We start from the raw sequence: 26,041 nt of genomic DNA, 5'->3' as shown, positions 1-26,041 counted from the left end.
CCAAAATCTGCAAGCATGATGAGCTTGTGTGGTTTGTCCAGTTTCTGAGGGGCTGTTATATCACTGCCAGACACTAATATTATCATTTTATGGGCCATGAAACCAATGCCAGACAGATTCCATTAGATATCCAAAGTGCCAGAGTGGCAGAGCTAGAAAAAGCACTTCCTGAATCTCTAGCTAAAAATGTTATCACAATAGTTATGCAAAACTAAGGGCCTTGGGTGATAAAGCTTTGGTAACTGCGATCAGGAATTATGTACCTGGAGCTTCAGGATAGCTCTTGATTTCGACTTTATCCATATATCTCCTGGTGTCTAAGAGCAAGTTCCTTCTAAGGTCTTTTAGGGTATGTGAAATCCATAAATGGTGACTGTTTATGTGCCTATGCATTTTTCTGGAGGAGGTGGGCCAGTGATTTCATTTGTTCTTCAAAAGTATCTGCGATCATTCTGGGTTTCAGTGGCTCAAGCTTGGAGAAGGCTGAGATCTAAAGATCTGTCTAAAAGCCAGCTCAAACAGAAAAGTCTGAGATTACTATCTCCAATTAACCAGCAAAAAGTCAGAAGTGGATATATGGCTCAACTGGTCGAGTGGTAGCCTTGACTGAAAAAGCTGAGAAAGAGTGCCTTGGCTCTGAGTTCAAGCCCCAACAGGGCATGCACACATGTACACACACACACACACACACACACACACACACACACACACACACACACAGAGTACCTGTGATCACAACAAATAAGAATCAGTAAACTTGAGCAGGGGAATAAGAGGAATAAGAGGAAAGTCTAAGTCCATAACCTTAAATCTCGGTGCAAGTGCCCTATTAAATGACTCTGGTCATTCAGGTAAATGCATAGGACAGTAAAAACAAAAGAAATTCAATGTTTAGTCATTCAAGCAACCTCCAAACTGCTTGCCAAAGTGGTAGAGTAAGTTTATATTCCCACCAAGGATCTAGTAGTGTTCCCTTTTGGCCAAATCCTCACCAGCATGTTATTGTTAGTTTTCTTGATATTCTAACTGGAATGAGGTGGAATCTCAATGCCGTTTTGTTTGCATGGCCAGGGTTGTTGAATATCTCTTCATGTGTCTATTGGCCATTGTTACTTTTGTGAAGTCTCTCTTTTAAGTCTTTAGCCCACTTATTAATTGGGTTATTGTTTCTCTGAGGGTCTATTCTGGAGGTTTTAATTTTTGAACTCTATGTATATCTTAGATATGAAGCCCTTGATGCATAGCAGGTAAAAATCTTCTCCCATTCTGTGGATTTTCTATTAATCTTGTTAGCTATATCTTTTGCCAAGCAGAAACTCTTCAGTTTGATGTAATCTCATTTATCCAGTCTTTGATTTGTTGTGATTCTGGATATTAACTTAGGAGGTTTTGACTTGTGTTTAGGGGCCATAGTGTTTTTCCTACCCCTTCCATAATATTTTCATGGTATCTGGCTTTACATTGACGTCTTTGATCAATCTGAGTTGATTTTGGTGCAGGATAAATACAAAAAAGGCCACAGTAAAGCTACCAGCACAACCATATTCATTGCAGCATTGTTTCCCATAGCCAAAATATGGAATCAACCCAGATGATTCTTAGTGGATGAATGTATGGAGAAAATGTGGTACATATACACAATGGAATTACACTCATCCATGAGAAAGAATGATATTGTACCATTTATAAGGAAATGGAAAGACTTGGAAAAATTATATTAAGCAAAGTAAACCATACCCAAAGAAACATAAGTTGTGTGGTTTCCCTCATTTTGGGGAGCTAGAATGTGCCTATAAATCTACAAGTAAACACACAAATGGTGAAAGGGAAAAAACACACTGAAATATGAAAAATTATACAGGTTTCTAGGCATTCAAACAGTGAGACTAAAGGAGGATATTCTGGGGAGAGGACCACAAAGGCACAATAGGTATGTGCATCTATCTGATCATATAAAATTTTTATCAAGGGGCTGGGGACGTGGCCTAGTGGCAAGAGTGCTTGCCTCCCATACATGAAGCCCTGGGTTCAATTCTCCAGCACCGCATATACAGAAAAAAAAAAATGACCAGAAATGGCGCTGTGGCTCAAGTGGTAGAGTGCTAGCCTTGAGCAAAAAGAAGCCAGGGACAATGCTCAGGCCCTGAGCTCAAGCCCCAGGACTGGCAAAAAAAGAGAGAAAAGTTTATCAACATGAACACCAGGAAATGAAAACAAGAGATTTTTCACCTTTGTTGCTGTTATTGTTTTCTTTTCCTTTTGTCTTGTTTTATTTTTTTCATTTAGCTGTCTTTAGGAGGGTAAATGGGGGCATAGAAATACTGGGAAAAAGGGTAAGTAAATGCAGCAGTGGTACTCACTAGACACTATGTTGAAAATGAACTATAAAACTTGTGGGTGGGAGAGATCAAGGGAAGGGTGACACTGTTCAAAAAGCAATGTACTCTTCATCTGACTTACATAACTGTAACCCTTTTGTACATTACCTTTACAATAACAATAAATAAAAAAACCAAAAGAAACAAAAAGTCATATAATATCTGTGAACACACAGAATTTGTTAGACTGATAATAACAGACTACTGTCTCCTTCTTGAGTTCACATCCTTCAAAAAAATATTTGAGGTATAACATGCAACCTATGCTCTGTAAACCAAAACCGGGACTCAAAAGCCCTGGATAATTTTGGGGTGAGAGGATTAGTTCTGTCTCTGAATATTCCCTTCAGAAAACAGTGGTGAGCGAGAAATGTAATGACTACTGACAGAAAACAACTGCTTCTTTCTATTCAGTGGGAGACTCTTGGGGGAAAAGGCTCATCTTTATAAGTATGGCAATTAGACAAATACACACACACACACACACACACACACACACACACACACACACACTGCCTTCTGTCCTGGATGATGATAAAGTCAGGGAAGAAAGTGGCTGATGTAATCCTGAAGACAGAATATGGAAAGCCTCATTATCCATGAAGGAAATGCTTGTCCCCTGGCTTCCACTCTGGCTACAGCTAAACAGAAGCCTATGGAGGAGGGTCTGACCCTGAGTTATCTTCATGTGCACAGACTGACAAGCAATAGATTAGAAAGGAGTTTAAACCTGAGGGAAAATTCCAGAAAGCCAGTAGGAACATGTGCTTGGAAATAATATTCAGTATTTATCTGGAGTATCTATTTTCTAATGAAGTCAAATAAAGAATTTCCTGAAACCGGAAGGCTGCAATCATCTGAGAAATGAGGAGCAACTCTTGGATTTAATCACCAAGAATGATGATAGACAGGTTTGCCCCCATCCCCCTTTTATCTGTGATAGGAGCATTAGCATGCCGATTACACTTTGAGGTCAGTATGCCACATGACAAGAGGATGGTCTGTGCCAGCAGTTTAAATGGTGGAAGGCACCAGGCCAAGGAGGTGCACAGACAACCCCAGCAGTGGCACTGAGCTAATTGTGGGCTTAGAAACAATTCTCAAAACTGGGCCAGAAGCTGAACTACTTTTATTCTCATGGGATAAAAGAGTGAATGAAGTTAATTAGAAGAAAAAAAGTTGAGGAAAAGAGATTTTACTTAGACACAAAACAAACCAACCCCTCAACTCTGCATAGAAACTTGCAATGTCCTCAGACATGAATAAAACAGAACTGACGGGCATATGGGAGGAAGGAAGGGCCACACACATCTTTAGAAGCATAGTTTCGGAGCTGAGCTGCACATGAATAGTAGAGTCCCTTTCTCCCCCCACTGGGTCCCCAGGCCTGGAGGAGGCCCGAGGCCTATGTGACTGGTGAGCATTCACGACAAGCACCTCGGGGACAGAATTTCACAAGCACTGAACATATTTCTTCTCCTTTGACTCTGCTTTCTAGTTTTCCTCTCCCTCTGCTATTGTTTAATCTTGGGGCTCAAGTTTCTGAAGTATGGTGGGAGGTACAATGTTAAGCAATACTCTAAGAATGAGGCTCAGCTGCAGTGACTACAGTATCAAAACTGGCCCCCCACATCTTTCAGACCCACTGTGATTCTGCTTAAAACAAAAGGATGGATATGGGGAAGGAAAACAGGCAGCAAGTCTTCCTTGTTTTCCTAAGTGCAGTGCTTGTGCCAGGCCACAGAAAGTCTAGCCTGTGAACTGCCTGCTTTATCTACACTGCACTGTCTTCTGTCTGGCCTCTGTTCTATTTCTAAATAGGAGTCAACATTCCTAACACTCGTGCTTTGGGGCAATTTTCTGTTGATCTTTATGAACCCATTAAGTGATTGAGAGGCTAGATCTGGCACAAAATTATCCTGATGGAAGAGTGTCAGAGCTGAACATCAGTAAGTCTCTGTCAAAACATTTGCAAGGGAACAAAAAAAGTTACTGCAAAAGCAGATTTTAGAAAGCACATGAGAATACTCAAAGTCACAGTGAGTCAAGATAACTTCCAATTCTTTCTTCATGATTAAGCAAAAAGCCTGGTTAGTTGTTGGCTAACATTATACGTCTGTGTATCTGTACATTATATTGGCCAAGATCATTATGATAGTATTAATTGTTAATATATGACTAACATAATTCAATTCTTGGGAATAATAGGTAACTATGTTATTTATTTACTTCTTATATTGATAGTAGAGTTTGAACTTGGGGCCACAGGCTGGTTTGATACTCCTGAGCCATTGCTCCATCCCTGTTTCCCACCAATTATTTTAAGGATAGGTTTCCATTTACCATGGGAAGTGAAAACCTATCCTTAAAATAACTGGTGAGAAACCCACCTACTCATTGTTGCTAGGTTCCCAGGCACACACTAGCTTGGAACAATGATCCTCTCAATTTTGGCCTTTCATGTAGGTTGTGATGATACCCATAATCAGAAGGGGCCTCTTCAACTTTTCTGTCCAAGCTAACCTCGAATTACAAACCTCCTGATCTCAGTCTCCTCCATGGCTAGGATTACAGGTGTGAGCCACTGGCACCCTGGTAGTAAGGCAACAGTCATAATATGAAAAATTTGTGCATCAAAGTGATACTTATATAGCATATTCAATGAGGATGGTCTAAGTTATATTTCAGGGATTACATTTCACTTATTACAAGGTTTGGGTGTTCAGAGACAATATCACCCCCAGAGTATTTAAAGTAATAAACTCACATTAAAAAGAGGTTAAGGCAGGTGTCAGTGGCTCATGCCTATACTCCTGACTACTCAGGAGGCTTAGATAAAAGAAAGTCTACAAGACTCTGATCTCCAATAAACTAATCAGAAAAAGCCAGAAGTGGTGCTGTGGCTCAAGTGGTACAGCACTAGCCTTGAGCACCAAGAGTCTCAGGGACAGTGCTTAGGCACTGAGTTCAAGGCCCAGGACTGGCCAAAAAAAAAAAAAAAAAAGCAAGGTGGGGGGTTAGAAAGCATGACACTTCTTTAAAAGTAAATAAAACGTTATCAAACACAATACAAGCAAATAGGACTATCTTAAAGATATGAGCACAGATTCAGAGAAGGTTTTCAGAAGTCTTGCTAACGTTTTGACTTCCAGGGAAAGAAACACATGCGGGAAAGTGCCTGCTCCCCTCTGTCTCCAGTGCCCAGTGGGGAAGATTCAGTAAGCTGATGATGAGGAAAGTCCTTGGCTTTCATGGGGAGGAGACTTCGTAAACATACTCTACATTTTACAGTGCCAGTGTTTTAACACTTTAGACAGAGGTGGGGAAGATACCATGACAAGACACTAACTAAGGCAGGACTGGAGCTAAGTAGTTACAATTTTATGGTTTAGGCCTTGATAACTCAAAATGGATTTTTTTTAAACTTAGGATATAAGGAATATTGTGAATTAGTGCACAAAGGACTATAACATCAATACATAGCCCTCAGAAAACCATCTAGTTATTTAGGGAATGACTGTTTACACCTCTTACTGTGCCATCTGTTCCGAATTAATTCTAGTATCAGGTTAAAGATTTAAGTCTAGAAAATAGAATCCTTTCAGAAAGTAACTGAAATGGAGATGTACATAATAATTTTCTTGGAGGGGTACTGGAGACTGAGCACAGAGCCTTGTGCAGGCTGAGCAAGCATTCAACCATGGAACTACAACTCTATGCTTGTAAAAAACATTTTATTTTGAAACAGAGTCTCCCAAAGCTTCCCAGGCTAGCCATGGACTTGTGGTCCTCTGCCTCAATCTCCCAAATACCTGGGATTACAGGCCTGTATCACCATGCCTGGATACCAGTACCATTTTTTCTTTCCAGTCCTGGGGTTTGAACTCAGAGCCTAGGCCCTGTTCCTGAGCTTTTTTATACTCATAGCTGAGGCTCTACCACTTGAGCCACAACTCCACTTGCATCTTTTTGGTGGTTAAATGGAGATAAGAGTCTCATGGACTTTCCTACCTAGGCTAGCTCTGAACTGTGATCCCAAGGTCTCAGCTTCCTGAGTAGCTAGGATTCCAGGCATGAATCACTGATACTTGGCTACCAATAATTGTCCAAAAACCTATGAATTCAAATTATGAACAAAACTTACTAATACATGGGTGAAATTACAAAATGTCTGCTGACAAATTCCATCTCAGTTAGTGAACCTTGGATATTCACTCAAAGAGTTCTGGATAGTATAGAGGACTGTTTAAAACTCAAGAATTTAGGATCAGAGGTTTGAGACTACCCTGGGCAATATGTTCTTGAGACATCATCTCAGCCAATAAAAAGCTAGTCACAGTGGCATGCCCCTGTCATCCCATCTACATAAGAAGGCTAAACAAGGAGGATCAAGGTCCAGGCCCATGTGGGCATAGAAGTGAGACCTATTAAAAATCAATAACTAAAACAAAAATGAAGTGTGATTCTAGTAGTAGAACACTTTAGGATCAAGTTGCTTTTATAGGAATCTGAGAAAGTTAAGGGGAACTTACCTGCAGCAAATGACAGCTTTGCACGACAAAGCTAAGTCTAGGAAATACTGCTGAACCCCGAAGGTTAAGGCATACTTGAGGGTCTTTCCATCAATGATGAGAGCAAAATCATTCTCCTTCCGAAGAGCATCCCCAAGGGTTGTACAGTGCCGGCTCAGAGTTTCCCTCGTTCCCTGAAATATCAAACAAGGACATCAACATTCACTCAATTTGCTCTACTAAAATGCCTGCAAGACGTTTAGTAACTATATAGTTGTTTTGGGTGCTTTTTATCTTTCAAGTTGTGTTCACAAACCTTAATTCATTTGGTTTTGCACAACAGCCTGGTTGAGGGTAACTGGGCAGATGTTATCAGAGAACTGCATGAAGTCGCACACACGTGTGCAAAGCAGAGCTTGCACAGGCCCACGAGCTCCCATTCCCCAGCTGACCACACAGTCTTTGCTTATTATTCTAACCACACAATCACCACACTGTAAAAAGTGATTTCAAGTAAATTATCTTGTTAAAAAATCCCACTGTTTTAATTTATGGACTATTCAAATCGGTTTGCCATGAACAAAGGGGAAAAGTTGGGGAATGTAAATTGAAATAATTTATGGATATTCTTTCAAAAGTACTTACTCGGCACTATTGAAATTTAATTCCCAGGGACCTAGAGGAAGGAGGAAATGCAAGGTTTGTAGTCTCCTGCCACTCCATAAATTGACTTTTATAACTGTAATCATGATTTCATGATGCTGTATTTCAGTGGAGAATGGTGACATGTGTCTTGATCATCTTAATTGATCGAATGAAAGATGCCTTTCCATAGTTTACTCTCAAAGCATGATGAAAACCTTTTGTGTCAAATCGAGCTTTGATCTTACAGGGAGATGTATCTGTCTGTCTCTGTCAAGAATTGTTATCCACGACTGGGAATGTGGCTTATCAGTAGAGTGCTTGCCTAGCATGCATGAATTCCTGGGTTCGATTCCTCAGCACCACATAAACAGAAAAATCCAGAAGTGGGGCTGTGGCTCAAGTAGTGGAATGCTAGCCTTGAGCAAAACGAAGACAAGGATAGTGCTCAGGCCCTGAGTCCAAGCCCCAGGACTGGCCAAAAAAAAAAAAAAAAAAAGGAAATTCAAATAGGTTAGATAGACAAAATAAGTAAATGAGCTCACAAAACAAAACTGTATTTAGCATATGTTGCTTGCCATGCTGTGCTTAGGGCCATGCACATAGATGCAGCTTTGATGTTAACTGGACACCATGGGCACAGGTTTGACTTTAGGTTTGACTTTGACGTCTTGTAGAGGATAAACAAGCTGGATCCAAAGTGGCAAAACCCACCCCAGAGTTAAACCTCGGTCCCAGCTTGTCTTCTCAAGCTTGTTGTCCTCTCAACCCAGCAAAATGAAGCAAACTTGAGCACCATCGGGCACAGGAAGTTCTAGGCAGATACTCATACTATTCTTTCTGTTTTCCCAGAGGCCCCGTCATCTGTTTTGCCTCTCATCTCCATTGCCAAACAGAGTTCTCTTTTTAAAACAGAGTTAAAAACACAAATCATGTCTCTCCTTGCTCTACAATCCTTCCTGGGACCCCTATAGCTGACACGATATAAAGTGCAGACTGCTGAGGTTTTCCACAATTGAAACCTGACTACCTCTCCCACTGCCTCCTTTACAACCCTCACCACTGAATGCCCTTCCTACCTCCCAGAATGCCCATCCCTCCAGAGGAAGCCTACCCACCAGGATCCCACGTGTGCTTCACGCAGCCTGGTGCAGCTCAGCCTGTGCCAGTGAAACTCTCAGCTCCTTGAGGAGAGAGACCACCAATAACCTGTTCCCAGGAAGTAAGCGAATGCCTGCAATTACACATGCTCAGGAAATGCAGTTATTGAATGAAAGCCCTGGTAAGTTCCGATTTCATTCTCTTGGCAGCATTCCATCTCCCTTTTATTATCACTGAGAGAGAGAGAGAGAGACAGAGACAGAGACAGACACAGAGAGACACACAAAGAAAGGAAGGAAGGAAGGAAGGAAGGAAGGAAGGGAGGGAGGGAGGGAGGGAGGGAGGGAGGGAGGGAGAGAGGGAGGGAGGGAGGGAAGGAGGGAGGGAGGACAGAGGAGAGAGGGGTGGGGAGGGAAGAAGGAAGGAAGGAAGGAAAGAAGAAAAACAAGAGGGAATGACCAAAGAGAGAGCAGAGAAAGAGAAGGAGAGAGATGAACAGTATTCTTTCTTTGTTCTAATTTCCTAGGAAACAACCCAAACAATCTAACAGACCAACTGCTCGTAACACTACCTCTGATTTTATTTAAAAAGCTATTGTTCAAGTGATTTCAGGGATGAAAACCCCAAAGGAAAACTGAGAAGGACCCCCAGGAAGATTTCTAAGATCAGTTGTAAAACCAGATAGAAAGTCAGGTTAACCCCAGCAACTGTGGACCTGTAGGAGCAGGATCCCTTCCCCTCCCTCTTCTTTCTCAGGCATCCTCTAACACCTTAAAATCTGTCAAAAACTCTTATTTGTGGCATCAGTACCCCTGGGTTTCCTTGGTGACTATCACAGATCTTCAGCCAAAGGAGAGGTGTCAGGAGATGGAAGAAGGAACATTCTGGGGAGGTGAGTGAAAATCTTCCCACCATGAATTCTTGTCAGCCCACCTAGGGTGCAAGCTAACACCCCCTGAAAAGCTGCAAACATGTTCTTGTTTTAGTTTAATAGTTTTCTGTTAGAAGGAGCTCTGTTGTTGGCTGTGTGGTGTAAGTTACAAGTTTTTTTTTTTTTCTAAATCCTTATTTACTGCTGGGGAGTATTTAAAATTCTTTTATTTATGAAAGTTGCTTGCTTTTCCTTTCGAAGCCTGGAACTGTACTTTATGGCTAGATTGCATTGGAGCCTATCTCCTGGAGCTACAGATAAATTTATTACCATATTAGCGGCTGCTTTGTTTTCTCTTTGGCTACCGAAGGGGGAAATGTTTAAACATTGAAACTTACTGACTTGTGAAAGTGAAAATATATAAATGAGCAGCTAAATCAGAACAAGGATCAAAGACAGTGTTGCTCAACACAATCCAAGCTTTTCTGCTGCTGCTTTTTATTTGTGCACTGCATAAAACAGGGGCATTGAAGACACCTCAAAGCTGGGCAACTGGGGAGCCTGGAGGAGCAGGGAGCAGGAGAAAGATCAAGGTTGTGATGACCTGCCAGGTAGAGGAGGGAGCCTCTGGGAAAGTGGGATTTGTGAGGCCCTATCCCAGCCAGCATCTCCCCTAAGGGCTCTACCATCAAGCATACTCCAAGTCTCACCACAAGCCCTTTACCTCTCCTGCTGAGCTTTCTGCCTCAGCTTTGCCAATTTATGTGTGAGCCACACATCACTTCTGGTTTGAGGTCCTCACAAAAGGAAACAGACCTCTTTCCAGGAGGGCAGCTGATTCCAGCTCTTAGGGTTTCTCAGACCTACTGGATAAGATCTTCACCTAGGCCTGGTAGGTTTTGTTGTTCCTGGAGGCTATTCTAGCCCAAACTGGCCTCTTCACTCAGCAAACATGTACTAGCTTTACTAAGAACTTTTATACATACCAGAAGGAATTTTCCCTTAAAGCCTTGTCCTTGTCCTTGCCCTTAAAGCATCCCTTCCCCTATTCTCCTAATTTTTGAGCTGCTTTTCATGCCTTTCTCCTTTCTCTCTGAATCTTCCCTCTCCCCATTAGTGCTGTTCTGTTCCCTCTTAGAAGCCTACAACAAAAAAATAAACCATATTTTCTCTTGAATATGGCTTATTTGGGAAATGTTCTCTTGCCATGATTTTTCCCAAGTCTTCAAGGTAACAAGAACACTTTTCTTTCTTTTTCTCATGGGATTGGGGCTTGAACTCAGTGCCTTGTGCCTGCTCTCCTTGCTTGCTGAATTGGTGCTTAACCACTTGAGGCACACCTCCAGTCCTGCTTTTTGTGGGTTACTTCTGGAGACAGAATCTCATGGACTTTTCCTCCCAGGCCTGCCTTGAATGTCAATCTTCCAGATCACAGCCTCTTGATTAGCTGGGATTATAGGTGTGAGCCTCCAACACCTGGATTAGAAACTTTCATCTTTTGGATTCTCCACTTTTTCTTCTTTTTTCCTCCTACAACATAGCATGATATATCTCTACCTACATCTCTGTTTATATTTTGTTACTGAATGAGAATAAGGAAAGAATAAAATGACCTGAAAGAATAAATAATTATTAATGATCAGAGAATACCTTGTGGGTAATGAAATGGTTTTATTTGGGGGAATCACCCTGAGGATGGTGTTCTGTCCCTATAAAACTGTTGTATAATCTTGGATACCCTGAGTTGGAATAAAGAAAACATCCATGAGTTTCTCTTAATGTAAAGGAATTAGAGAAAAAAGAAGCAAATATGTTCCAACATTCACTTCTGCTTCACGTAACAGAAACTGCCGAGTGAACCTAACAGAATGAACACCTAATGCTGGATACACAATGGTCAAGCCAGCTTGAGCAACAGTTGACAAAAGGGAATCAAACAGTATTTATTAGATTCAGAAGAAACATTTCTGAAGAAGAAAAGGGGACAGGAGAAGAGGGAAATGAGAAGGGGAGTGGTGTGGTAGGGAAAGAGAAAGAGAAGGAGGAGGAGCTGAGAGGAAGAGACAGAGAGTAAGACATACAGAGAGATAGAGACAGACAGACAGACAGACAGTCAAGGCAAACAATTAAGCTGATCAGAATTGCTCATAGCAATCATGGACAAGAGGCTTTCCTAAAGTCTCACTTGAATTTGGCAAAACAGACAGATAACATGTTCACAAAACCCTCTCAAATACAATAGAGCAATACAATGGCAATCTTAAGAAATTTAAGGATAATTTAAGACATCCGAGACTGGCAGTTTGGGCAATCCTTTCATTATTTTTACATGACCTGTAATGAGAAAGCACTGGAAAAAAACCACAGAGGGCATCTTGGACCATGAAATCTGATGCCGTTTTGTAGTGAAATAAACCGGAAGCCCTGATTTGTTTGGAAAGTATCACAGTATGAAACTTGTCATTTTCATTCTGGCAAGATTTCCCTTGGAGCAGTTTGAAGAACCTCGAGGCTAGATCTGCAGACCATGTCAGACCACCTAAGAATTATGTTTGTGATGGCCCAGAATATAATGCCACAGAGGGTACCTGAATACAAACGGCCCTTTGCAGCTTCTAGCCTTTCTGCTTTCAATGTTTTTTAAAAAAATTCCTTGCAGAGGGTTACAGGAAAAGACAGTTTTACTTAGGAATAAATCCAAGGAACACCCTAGTTGAGAATGTGGGAAGATTCCTAAGGAAAGGGAAGGAACAGCCTGGAAGACAGCAGTTAGCAGAGAGTTCACAGAGTGGAGATGTGGTGGCGATAGGAGATAAATTGTTGACTAGGCAAGCTGAGGGGTACTGAGTCTACACCTTGTCCTGGGACTGCACTGTGACAGGAAATCTTATGTGAACACTCATCACTAGCCCAGAGGGTGTCAATCAGCTAGGCACACTCCAAATAAAAAAATATGAAAAGCAATAAAGCTTATCCATTCTTATTCATCAAAGTATTATTTTGGAGTTTGGGTCCCAATAAAAGTAAGTACCCAGCTTTTATACTTATCCCTAGGCATCTATTAACGTGTGCACATCAAATGGATACAATTATATTAGGAGGAAGACTCTATTCTCAGACAGTAAAATCTCACATATTGAAATTCTGAATAACAGTTTGACTAGCAGACAAAATATTCCACAACACATTCTGTCATTGGATCTAATATCCATGTTCTCCTACCCCCCACCCCAATTCCTATGTCAGTACCCTAACCCCCTAAGGTGAGGGCATCCTAGCAGGTAATCACCACCGGTGATTAGATCATGGGATACAGACTTCATGAAGAGGATTCATGCCTTTATAAACAGATACTGGAAGGGTCCCTTCCCTCCAGCCATATAAACATATACAAGCCATTCAATAAGCCAGGAAGCAGGCACTCAGGATATTTCAAAACGCTTGCCACCTTGATGTGGGAACCTCCAGCTTCCAGAACTTAAGAAACGTCTGTGGTTGAAGCCACCCAGCCTGTGGTATTTTTGTTACAACAGATGAATTGAACTAAAACAACTTTTTTGTTCTTGGATTTGTTCTTTTTCATTATGAATAAAGTAGAGGAGAAGAGAATGGGGACTAATGATGGGTCATTTTTGGAAGAGGTTCAATTTTCATCTTTGTCAGGAGGGCCTGAAGTTTATGAGGATTCTACTTCTTTGTACAGTATCAGCAACACAGGGTTCTTTCCTTAGAAAGGGCGTAAATGCAACCTAATGTTACAATCTCCTGCAAGAATGTTGTTGAATCAAGACACAGACACTGCTAATATAGCCAGAGGCTAGCCACTATGAAAGAACTCTTGACCTTGTTGGTGGATGTGCGCAGATTTCCAATCAGCATGGAGAGAGTTGTCTGTGCAGAACCTACACAAGTGAGATGTGAGAAAATAGAGGCTGTCTTGTGGAGGCTCATGAATTGCTTCTGGGGGTACTGGTAGCATGCAAAAACCAACTAAATTGTGATGCTACATCCTAAGGAACTCAGTTCTAGAACCTGGTCCTAGATCTCAAGGGACTTCTCAACTTCAAGTTGGGAGTAGAGGACACAGCAAAGTTAAGACAGTCAAACATTTTCACTTTTTTGAGAAAAGGAAAAGAATGTTTTGTTTTGAAAAAAAATTCCTTAGTAAAAAAAATTACATAAGAAATAAGGAACAGGTTCAATCACTAGCTTCAGACTCCAAAAACGAAACCCTTTTTGGATAACATTAGGTACCCACACAGGCTCAGAGTCCAAAAGGGACTATATTATATTTATAGGAGAAAAAAAGGATTATGAGAAAGTTCGCGTCCTGACTGATAAACTTTTCTGTCAGCCATATGTATCCCAATCTAATTGCTCCTCAGTTTTCATATCTTTTCCATTACTACCTCAAAATGTTTTCTTTCTCTTTCCTCAGGCATGTTACTGAATCAATTTTTTTCTCATTTGTAAGATGGCTACTATTTCAGAGAGTGAGTAGAGGAGTGAAAGGTGCTGACCCCTTTACTTGAGAATAAAAGGTTCTGCCTACTGTTTGGCACGAGGTTGGTGTACACGTAAGACTGGTTCTTTTTCCTCATGTGGTATTAGGTCCAATAGAGATAACAGTGGAGAGAGAAACAAACTGTGTATTGTCACTCAGTGTACAACATTAGTAAAAATCCTGGTGGTCAATTATTGAGATCACTTTATGTTTTCTTATGAAATCTCCTGATGGCAATTTGACAACTAACATTCAATTCTACAAGCCATTTCTAGTAGGTAAAAAAAATCTAGAAACCAATCCGCCTTTCAATTCTATGAATGAGAGCAATATCTCTTCTTAAATGGTATTGCATCTCTTGGTACATGGTGAGAGGACATTAATTTCTGTCTCCAATTGGTTAAGACTCCGTTTTTTTTTAACTCTAGTTTTTGCATGGCCATATCAGTATGGTTAGTTATAATCATAATAATGGTTTACACAGAGATTTTTTTTTGCCACGATTTTCTTTATCATATCAAGTAAATCCTTTGATACTGATTATTCTTCAAGCAGAGAGAAATGTATTTTATCTGTAGGTTGGGGCATGGTAGACTTCAGTTGGCTACATATTTACTTCAAAAAATCTACTATGAATTTAAAATGTCAAATAAGAGGACATATAGAAGAACCTTATACAAACACGTATTTTATTAGCTGTTTTGGTGGTGACTTCTGGCTCTGTTTCATCATCATTTGAGACATGAAGTTTATGACCAAATAATGTCTCATTCTTTTTCTAGTTTTGCACCCTGTAAATGTTTGCACATTTATGCTATGAATTAACAGAGCATTCCAAGAATATTCTTAATACATTATGATATCATATCACGCATGGGCAGTGTTAGCACATTCTTATAGAGTGAATTACGACTCCCACAATAACAACCTGGGTAAACCACTGGGTATTACTTATTTTCCTACAATGTGTTACTGATTCATTGGAACAGTGGACCTTCCACATACCCCTAACACTATACTTACATCAACTACTCTCCCAGCTACTGCAGGCGGCAGGAAAAGAACATGTAATTGAGAAAAGAGAGAAACTGTATGGACATACAGCTCGTGGATTTAGTATGCATCCCAGCCAGGATTGCTGGCTCTCTCACACAGGTTTTGATCAAAAGCCTTTGGTATTTCTCAATTCCTTATGCTAGAATGCAATGATTTAAAAACATATGTATAGAGACCCAAACCAATATAAATTTTTCCAAAATGGGTACAGGCAGACAGAAGGTGAAGTCATTAAAAAAAATCACATGGTCAGAGAGGTAGGTCCTCTAAGACAGATTAGTGGAAAGTAGCTAAACAAATGCATTTAGTTAATATATAATGCTAAAGATGATAGGAGAGCAAAAAAAAACACTAAAAAAATGAATCTATACTTTGCTGAGACATAGATATGGGTTTTCCAGAATTAGGAGAGTTGTGAGGTACTATAATTGAGGAAGCAGTCCAATCTGCCAGAAAGGTCATGCTATGTGGAGGAGGTCAAAGGTCACAAAATGGAAGCCAATAAGAAAAGGAAGTTGTAGCATTGGGCAAATTGCTCTTGGCCCTTGAATAGAGACTTGGGATTTGAAATTATGATAGGTTCCATCAGGCAAATAATTCCTCTGAAGCATCTAGTCTCACTTAAGAGTACAACACAGAGGAAGTCAGAGACATGTAAAACCCGTGTCCAGTCTTTCTTATAGCATTGGGCTTGCTTTGCTGCAGAGTCCCAAATCCAGGGAAAGGAAGGAAGAATGAGGTAGAGGATCTAATTATATAATTTAAATAGTTTTGTGGATAAAGGTTCTTTTTTTTCCCCCAAACCAAAGCCCTCATGGTAATAATTTTAAACCACCACGGAAAGCCTCCTAAACACTTATTTTGAGCTTGGTATTAAATATTCTCCAGTGGCGGCTGTGATTCAAGTGTGAAAGGAAGCCAGCTTTCTTGGAGAAACTGGGTCGGCCGACATCCAGTCTCTTGGCGTGCCTTCTACTCAGGCAGGAAGAGGTTGCTCACAATATACAACTGGTTTTGTGAAAATAAGCAAATTACCAAATCAACAGTCCCCAGGAAAAAATGTTCTTAATGACTTGAACTAATTAATGTAGGTATACAGAAAAAAAGTATGATTGGGTGGGTTTTCTCCCTGCTGAGGCCAAATGGACTTTATTTCTCTTATTTCACGTGTGCATTCAATAAAATCCATGCATGGTTGTATCCATAAATTCTGTGAATGTCAGACACCCAGAAACACACCTTTCTAGCAGAGTATCTTTCTTTCAGCTGCTGTGATAATCACAAAAGGAAAAAAGGTGAGTTTGTGAAAATAGGATGTTAAATCTGATATAGAAAAGTCGCCCAGCCTCTACTTAGTGCTTCCTAGAATGCTCTTTCTTGAAGCTGACTCATTCTATCACCAAAGAAGTTGTACTTATTTAAAAATAATTGAAACAGCCAGATACAAGCAGAGCTCTGGACCTGGAGCCATAAGATGGGAGTCTAAGATCCTATGGCTCACTCTCTATGTGAACTCAAAGGCTCCATCTGTAACTGGACAAACAGCCCTAGGGGAATGGAGAAGTACACATACACATGCAGGTATGTGCCCAGTAGGTTTTTTTTTAAATAGATAGTCATTTTTATGGCAGTGCTGGGTTTTTACAGTTTGTATCAAAGGTATGAAGCAAGAGAAATGTGTGAAAGAGACAGACGGCAAGGCCTACTTCCCTCAGAAATGTCAACAAGCTTGTAGGGAGAATGGCAGGGGGCAAGACTGGTTAGAAAGCACTTATATGTAATTCTAGGTCTCAGGGAAGTGTTTAGATGTTTAGCTAAAATGAGGTAGAGAATATTTGGGCTTGAAGGAGGAAGAATTTCTTGAAACAGAACCACTATGAATTTGTGAAGAATTTCACTTTGGGCTCTGCCCCCTAGAAGGGCTCACTACACTGTGTTAATGAGAAGCAACACATTTAGGTCTAGGTCTATGAGACCAAATAATGAGTTTGGTCCAACTTCTTTAGCCACATACTTGGACTTTTAGCAGATATTGGCTTAAGCAGTGCAAAGGGAAATAGATGGTTTCTTCAAATGTTATCACATTTGCTAGTGCTTCCTCTTTTAAAAAACAACTTACTTCTTTCTGAGGTAAGAAAATGACCTTCACTGAAGCCTGTGTAGTGCAAGCAATCTTCCTATCATGTGAACATTACTAAAAAGTATCTTTGCTTCTGAGAGAGAAAAACATTAACACTTTAGAAGTTAAACTAAGCTCTTAATATTTCAAGCCCCAAAGCTGCAACAATTTTTTTTTTGGGGGTAATGAGAAGAGAATATCCAATGTTTGAAGCACAAGTACTTCAAGTGGAAAATTCAACTGGTTTAAAACCTGTCTCAACTATTTCTCAAAGCAATACAAAATGTATTGTATTAGACCCAGGGGACAGATCAAAACAGAACCTGAAGTAGCCCACATTTTCTTTCTTTCCTTTCCTTTCGTGGAGTCAAGTCAATGACTTGCTTTTTCTGGATGTCTTTCAGAAGCCATTCAACAGTGGCTGGTTCCCAAAACAGTGAGGTTTGTCTGCATAAAACATATAAGTTGAACTTAAAAGGGTACAGATGACAAGCTCAACATTTATGTCCTGAATGTCTTAAAAGTTATAGTAGAAATTTACATGGTGTTAGAAAGTAAAATTCAGCTAGAATTTTTTTTTAGCAATTCCATAAAGGTTTTTCTTTTACTATGGTGTTGAAAATTATATATTTTAATGCTTGTTAACTCAATGTCCAATGTGGTCAACCCATTCATTTTTTCTGTAAAATACATCACTAAAGGGAAATAATGGTATCCATAATCAAGCGTGTGGCTGGACTAAAGCCATATTCTCAAATGAAATAGAGAAATGCAAGCAGTTTAGGAGCAGGGCTGCTGTTTAAAGTCATCTCTTACAAATACCAGCCATGAGAAACTTTCCTCTCTCAAAAAACAGCAGTACTGAAAGAAACAGTAACTGCTGATGAGCACGCTCACACTTCTCATTTCTCTTGAGTGTTTACTACATGCCAGCCACTATTTCTAGCTCAACAGGTACAGTTTTAATTCTTACATCGTATGCTTGTTTAGCTCATGTGGCAGCTGGGGATCAAGACATCTTCATTACAATGGAATCAAATAATGAGCTACGCATCTCTACTACCCTACCTGTATTCTGTCAAGATACTCTTTTTGGCATAATATTATCTGCTTATTCATATTTTCAGGTGTAAATCTGATTGTTCTTGGTTAGTCCCTAGACAGCACAAAGTAGAAAGCACTTTGTAAATGTAAGCTTCTGATTTTATTAGAACAGCAATGCACAGAACCTAGGCCAAAGGAGTACAGTGCTCTTCTTGTGCACAGTCAGAAAGCTCCATTTTCCTGGGGAGAGACTGGTGCAGTTTCTTGGCTCCTGTTTTGGGATATGTGTAACTCTCCATATAAGAGCATGGCCAGTCTAGAAAAGCGGTTCACATCATCCTGACTCGTTGGGAGTTAAACATGGAACACTGAGAGCCTTTCGCTCAGTAGGGAAAATCTATTCTCTGGATATCACTTCTGTTGATTCAATAAATGTGAATATTTTTCCCTCCCTGCTTTCCCATCTCCTCCCCAAAGCCAGTCAGTAGAAAGAAGGAAGCAGAACAGTAATTAGACCTAAACTGTACCTCCAGGGAGAGATTCCACAATTCCTCTTATAAAAAAGATGCTTAAGGCATGTGCGACTGAGACTGAGAGCATACCATGGGGGACACAGGAAAGATGGTTTTGGCACTTTTAAGACATTTTTAGTCCTTTAAGTCACACAGCTAATTAAGTTAATGCCTTAAAAAATGATAGTCCCTCAAACCTCACTTAATAGATAAAACAGTGGTGAAATCCTGAGCTATCTCAATGCAACATATCTCCAAAACTGTTTCTATCATGCAGATGGTTAGATCAAACCACTCACATGGAGTTGGCTGGAAGTATTTCCAGCGATTCAGAGTTGGAATGCATGAGAGACTTGAATAATTATACAACGGCATTTCTTATATAACATAAGGCTGATCTTTTCCAGTCCATATGATCTTAGGTCATTTTTAAGAGACTTTAATTGGAAATTGGGAGTTATAGACAGGTCATAGTGTGGGATTCCTTAGTTCTTACCTCACAGTTTAAATGCTTCTAGTTTTTTTTTTTTTTTTTTTTTTTTTGGCCAGTCCTGGGCCTTGGACTCAGGGCCTGAGCACTGTCCCTGGCTTCTTTTTTGCTCAAGGCTAGCACTCTGCCACTTGTGCCACAGCGCCACTTCTGGCCGTTTTCTGTATATGTGGTGCTGGGGAATCGAACCCAGGGCCTCATGTATATGAGGCAGGCACTCTTGCCACTAGGCCATATCCCCAGCCCTGCTTCTAGTTTTTAACAGATGGATTTTGAACAAATTAGTTTAGGAAAAACAGAAAGACTGAAATTCTTGCCTCTGCAGACGTGAAAGAAATGTCTCAGATAAAGAGCATTATCAGAATTCCTAATAAAGTGGTTCAAAGTTCTGTGACAAAAATTATACGAACCATTTGGCACTGCTGGTTCACACTTATAATCCTAGGTATTTAGGGGGGGCTGAAATCTTAGGATCATGGTTCAAACCAACCCAGACAAGAAAGTCCATGAGACTCATCTCCAATTTACCACCAAAAGAAGCCAGAAATGGAGCTGTGGCTCAAGTGGTAGAGTGAGAGCCTTGTGTAAAAAAGCTCAGGAACAGCATGCAGGCCCAGATTTCAAGCCCCAGGGCTGGCACACACAGACACACACACAGACAGGCCAGACAGACAGACAGACAAACATACAAATTATACAAGCCATCTAAAACAATTTTTAAATAAAAACCTAGAGGATTTTTAACCAATTTTTAGATGATTCTTTTCCCTCCCTCTCTCCCTCCCCCCCCCCCCATTTTTTTTTTTGTTGTTGTTGCAATTCTGGGCCTTGAATTCAGGGCTTTACATTGCTAGGCAAGGGTTCTTTCACTTCAGCTGTGTCTCCAGCCCATAGATGATTATATATATATATATATATATATATATATTTTACTCATTTTAATTTTTTGTTGGTCATGGGGCTTGAACTCCAGTCCTGAGCACTGTCTTTGAGCTTTTTCACTCAAGTGGCTAGACCACTTGGGCCAGAGTCACTTCCAGTTTTTTAGTAGTTAATTGGAGATAAGAGTCTCACAGAATTCTTGCCTTGGCTGTTCTCAATCTGAGATCCTCAGATGTCAGCCTCCTGAGTAGCAAGGATTTTAGGTGTAAGCCACCAGCGCCTGGCTGGTGGATGATTCTCAATGATATTTTTTTCAGTTGAATTTCTTATTTTCTAATAATGAGACTTTCTGCCTAAAAAATGCTGATTAACACTGATACCATTTTACAGGAGCCTGTTGGGTGAGGACAACCAGCTGGAAGTACCCTGGGAGGAGGCAAAGAATGACTGTGGGAAGAAATGGAGGTAGGAAACCTTCAGTTTCTCACATCATCAAACTCCCATTCAGTTTGTATGTACTTTCAATGGCAGTTGGTTTAATGCATGCATTTAAAGGTTTAAAAATTGCTCAACAGTTATTTGTTTTTTCAAGAAGAATAATCAAATGAGATTCACGATACAATTAGCAAGTCTAGTATTTTTTTCTTTTGGTAATGGATTTATTTTATGGGAGACAAAGATTTCCATTACTAGGATCACTAGGAGGAAATCTCCCCTCCCTTCCTTTCTGATTCCCTCTCCTCCCTCTGAAACAGAATCTTGCTATGCAGCCTAGGATGTCCTCAAACCCATAATCTTGCCTCAGTCTCCTGAGTGCTGAGATTACATGCATGAACTACCACACCTGCCTAGAGAAAGGGTAGATTGGGTGAATTTTTAAGATTTTCAAATATGGTATGAAACTGTAACCTCTCTGTACATCAGTTTGATAATAAAAATTTGAAAAAAAAAGATTTTCAAATATGATACTTTATCAAAGGGTAACATAAGAAAAAGAGACTCATCTTTTAATTTTAACAGTATTAGAAGTAATATTTGGTAAAAAAAAATCGTGCTCTTAATAATAGATACATATTGAATATACAAATATACACATTTTCATATTCACTACATAAAAGGTAATCTATAGAAATTACTTGCCACCTTAGGAAGAAAATGAAAAGATGTAAAATAAATACATGTTCATGACAAAAATGTAAAAATGTTCACCATGCAAAACAAGCTACAAGCTATTGAAATACTACTCTTTCTACAAAATTTAATGACATCTATATATATGGGCCTTGTACTTGTATCATATCAATTCATATTTCACCATATCAAAGGTGGCATACACTTTATAAGCAGTAAAACTTTGGCTTAGAGAGTTGATTTTAATTTGTTGGGGGTCCCACAGTCAGCCTGGGGCTGAACTGTGGTCTTAACCACTATGCTATTTCAGAGAATAATTTCAATGTACTCATTAAAATGGTCACTTAACAAAACATACACCCACCATTTATTTCCTAAGACATAATGTTCCTAAGTTTATTACTTGTGAATTATTCTTTGTTCTCATGCACTATCTACCAGTACAATCTGAACACAGACAGGATGCTTTCGTTTGGCAATGAAGGAAACAAAATAATGATTTACCTACAGGCGCTCTAGCAGTTTTTGTGATTTGCCTGAAACCTCAGCTGTGGATTTTATGACCCAAGATTGGATGGCACAATGCAAAGCGATGTTTCTTCTCCTGCTGAGAAACAGATGAGTGTACCCCAGCAGGTCTAACCCTAAAGAGCTGGATTTGTAAAGTCACCACTTAGCTCCCAGGGTGAAGAAACCTTCCGCAGACAGCTGGGCTCGAAGGCTTGGCAGTTGGGATCTGGACAAATTAGTGTTAAACCACAGAGACACAGTGTGGTGCTTCTTTCCCCCAAACTACTGTTTGAATGTATAAGGAGATTTTTAACCACCTTACTTTAAAAATATCAGGTATGGTGAGTTATCACCAAATATAAAACTGATATATAACTTTTAAAAAGGGAAGCCCTTAATTTAAATTTATATGGTGACTCACTACTGAAATATTTATAGCATATTTACTGTGTCCTAGGCAATTTGAAGTGCCTGGGAAAAGAATGATGAACAAGAGCAGACACACACTGTTCCCCTTTTTAATGAAATTGTGTATTCAGAGGTGGAAGTAAGAGTACCTTTGCGGTGTTTATTAAGTTTGATTTTACTACCTTAGGAACACAAATGAGAATAAATGTCACTGTCAACCACAGTAACACAGCCTGTGGAGTATTATCTTATATTTGACTTTTCAGATTACTATTTACACCAAGATCCTGAAAACATTTAAGAACATATATATCTACGAATTAGTGAGGAAAAAATGGATTGGAATAAAAGAAAGAGAAGCCATGTTGCCATAGTCTGTAGGTGAAGGCCTAAATTGAGGTAAAGAGGTATCCTGTCAAATCACCATGGCTTCACCACCACTGGCCCAACCTCTTATGTCCTTGAAGTGTTAGGAAAGCTGTGTTTCTGATAATAGCATGAAGGCCCCTAGGGTGATAGACTATTTCCATATGGTTTTCACAGTGCAGAGAACAAGTGTAACCTAGTACTGTATCCACTCTCAAGGGGTCATCTGCAATAGGTCTCTGAACTTCTCTCCTACATGCCCACATTTCCTCTTCTGATCCTGGTCCAAGCTTCCCCATCCCTCCAACCTTTCTATGTACAATCATTCTGACACACTGGGCCTCTTATGCACCAATTGTGAGCCTGCTCTTCTTCTGCTGCTGCAGGCACATTCTTAAATGGTCCAGCTTGCTATGGTTGGCTTGGAGTCATCATTCCAGGTTTAACTCTCTGTGCTTTCTTTACAGGTACCTTATCATTATCCTAGTGCAGTTAAAAAGAATCAGGTATTTTCACACATACTAGTAGTACAGAACTTTTGGTAAGATCTGCTGTGCTATCATTTGTTTTTAACAACAAAGGATATGCATATCACATCCCTTAGGTATAGTACCACAGCCAAGAATAAACACAATACTCTGGAACAAATGGCCATCCCTACAGCGGCAAATCAGCGGCCCAGGTACAAAGGTGGGCGATCCACTTTCTACCATACGTAACTTTCCCTCTCGGTAACCTTAAAATTTACAGTAGGTGCTTATATTTATTTAAACACATCTATGCCTTGGATTGACTTGTGAGACGTTCCCATGATTCTCCCTCACTTAGTTTTTCACTTCTATGTACCTTGATCTTACTTTCTTCAACATATTCCTTAAACCTCACAGTTGTCCCAGAATGCATAATCTGCTTTGTTTATATATCAGTTTTGTACTGTTATTTGTAGACATTATCACTTTACTTTTTTTTTTTTTTTTTTTTTGGCCAGTCCTGGGGCTTGGACTCAGGGCCTGAGCACTGTCCCTGGCTTCTTCTTGCTCAAGGCTAGCACTCTGCCACTTGAGCCACAGCGCCCCCTCTGGCCATTTTCTGTATATGTGGTGCTGGGGAATTGAACCCAGGGCCTCATGTATAGGAGGCAAGCACTCTTGCCACTAGGCCATATCCCTAGCCCCCACTTTACTTATGATATGTAAACTTTCAGAAAACTTTTCTGCCTGGGCGGTCTTAGTCATAATTTTAGCTGTAATAGCTGGAGATTCATGCATGTGAGGGTGGAGAATGGAGGCAACTGAATGCTACAATGCCATTTAGTATTTTGCTCTCAGTGCCTGGCGCAGAGCCTGTTGAGTAAACAAGAAGTATGTCTCCATGACTGGTGGAATTTTCTGTTTCCAGCTTGAGTTTTTAGCATTACAGTTTTGATTCACAAAAGTACTTGTTCAATAATTAAAGGCATAAACAATGTTGACAATTGCAAAATCATCTACCATACTTTAAGTTACAAGTTGCTCAATGATTTCCAAGAAAAGGCAGGGGGGAAGTATCAGAAGACTGTTTTGAGGATGAGGTAAGAGATCACCATTATAATGAAAAAAAATCTGAAGTCAAACAATTATTACACATGATTTCCAATCCATATCTAAACATGTTCTTCTTGCCTACCCCTTCTGTTCAGCTGGCTTCTTGGCTCGTCACCCACAGCCCTAATTATCAGGCTCGCTCCACTCTGTGTCACAACGGCTGTTTCAAGCACTTGTATAACCATTACCTCTCCTGTTCTGTCTTCTACCTTCCATCACAAACAGCCACCTTGACTTCAGAGTATTAGGAGGTCATCTGACCTATGCATTCTATTGCTAACTTCTGTTTTATACCTGTATTCCTAGTAAGTCTTCATCCTTTTTCCAAATATGACAGCAAGTGAAATGGCAATGAAAAAGTAATACTAAGAATTCATATTTTTTCTCCAGAAGTTAGAACATTGAAAAAATAAAAAACAAAACAATAGATATTTCTTCTCTGATTTTTTTTTCTTGTGCGGCATTGAACTTTGATCTCAGGGCCTCATACTTGCTATGTGAGATATTAAAGTAATAATACTAGTACCTGAGACACTGTGCCAATCTCCCCCTTTCCCCTTTTTTTTGAAGTACTGGATTTAAAGTCAGGGCCTCATGCTTGCTTAGCTTGATAGTTTGGCTGGTGCTATGCCATGTAAGCCATGCCTCCAGTCTTGATTTTTGCTAGTTGTTTTGAAGATGGAGTCAAGCAAACTTTTCTGCCTGGGCTGGACTCAAACTGTCTTCCAGCTCTCAGCCTCCTGAGTAGCTAGGATTACAGGTATGAGCCACTGGTGCCTAGCTCAGTCCCTTTCTGCATTGGTTACTTTTAAGTAAGGATCTCACTTTTGTTCTTGGGTCAGCCTGAACTGCAGTCCTACTTATACTTCCTTTGTCAAAGGAGTGATAGCTGTATGCCACTGAATCCGGCCATTTGCTTTCGCCATAGGGTAGGATAGATGGTATTAGGTGCATGTTGCCATGCCCAGACATTGACTGGGATGAAGTCTGAAAAACATTTCTACTTGGGCTGGCCTTGAATTATGATCCCCTGATCTCTACCTCCCAAGTAGATAGAATTACATGCTTGAGCCACAGTGCCCAGTTAAGAAGAGTTATTCTGCACTATGCAACAACATTTTTTTTTAAGAGGAGGGAACCTTATGTTTGCTGTTTGCTTGCTCAGTTGGCTCTCTTTTACTTGAGCCATGTTTCCATTCCTTCTTTACGCTGGCTCCTTTTGGAGAGGGAACCTAGCAGACTTCTCCTGCCTGGATCTCAGCTACCAAAGTAGCTAAGATTATAGGAATCAATCACTGGCGTTGATGTTTCCATTTTTTTTTAAAGAAGTGGTACATATAAAGCAGATATAAAATTCTTAATATACAAAACAGAATATCCAGATAGGAAAAAGCCCAGTCAGTCAGCAACTATCTAATGGGGGGGGTGTTGGTCCAACAGGGGGTTTGGTGGAGGTGGGGGGAGTTGTTTCACAGAGGGATTTCTAAAGGAGCTTTTCCATCTTGTAATATTAAGGAAATCTTTGGCCATTTCTTTTAGCCTTCACAGACACAAAGTTTGTATCAAGTTACATCAATGTGCCAAAATGGTGTGACAGGAAAACCATGTATTCTCATATGTACGTGAATATAAAATAAAAATAATACAAGGTAGTTAAGTTGGCACAGATGTTTTTGAGAAACAATGTTACTTACATCAAGGGAGCCTTCATTGATGACGATCATTCCCATGTTCTTCTTCAGCAGTTTGCAGGAGTGTCCTGAGTGAATAGAGGAAATTGAAGATACAATTAATTTTTCTGGGGAAGTGAGATATTAAGGTAATATTACTATCAAAACATTTAAAGAGGGCTGGGGATATAGCCTAGTGGCAAGAGTGCCTGCCTCGGATACACGAGGCCCTAGGTTCGATTCCCCAGCACCACATATACAGA

At 40.1% G+C, this 26,041-nt stretch overlaps 1 protein-coding gene across 4 annotated transcripts in view; it reads right to left on the bottom strand.

Annotated features, from left to right (window-relative positions):
- Atp8a1 (ATPase phospholipid transporting 8A1) overlaps positions 1–26,041 on the bottom strand; it is a 219,798-nt gene that overhangs the window by 59,472 nt on the left and 134,285 nt on the right. For all 4 annotated transcript variants that reach the window (XM_048364487.1, XM_048364486.1, XM_048364485.1 and 1 more), the window contains 2 exons: positions 25,803–25,867; positions 6,911–7,083 (listed from right to left, as the gene is read on the bottom strand). In XM_048364487.1, the coding sequence (XP_048220444.1) occupies positions 6,911–7,083; positions 25,803–25,867 (238 nt within the window). The remainder of the gene's footprint in view (positions 1–6,910; positions 7,084–25,802; positions 25,868–26,041) is intronic.

This window comes from Perognathus longimembris, chromosome 16 (genome assembly GCF_023159225.1).
Source record: "Perognathus longimembris pacificus isolate PPM17 chromosome 16, ASM2315922v1, whole genome shotgun sequence".
NCBI classification, from domain to species: Eukaryota; Metazoa; Chordata; class Mammalia; order Rodentia; family Heteromyidae; genus Perognathus; species Perognathus longimembris.
Note: the sequence above shows the minus strand (reverse complement) of the source record. Positions and strands in the feature narration are given on the sequence as shown.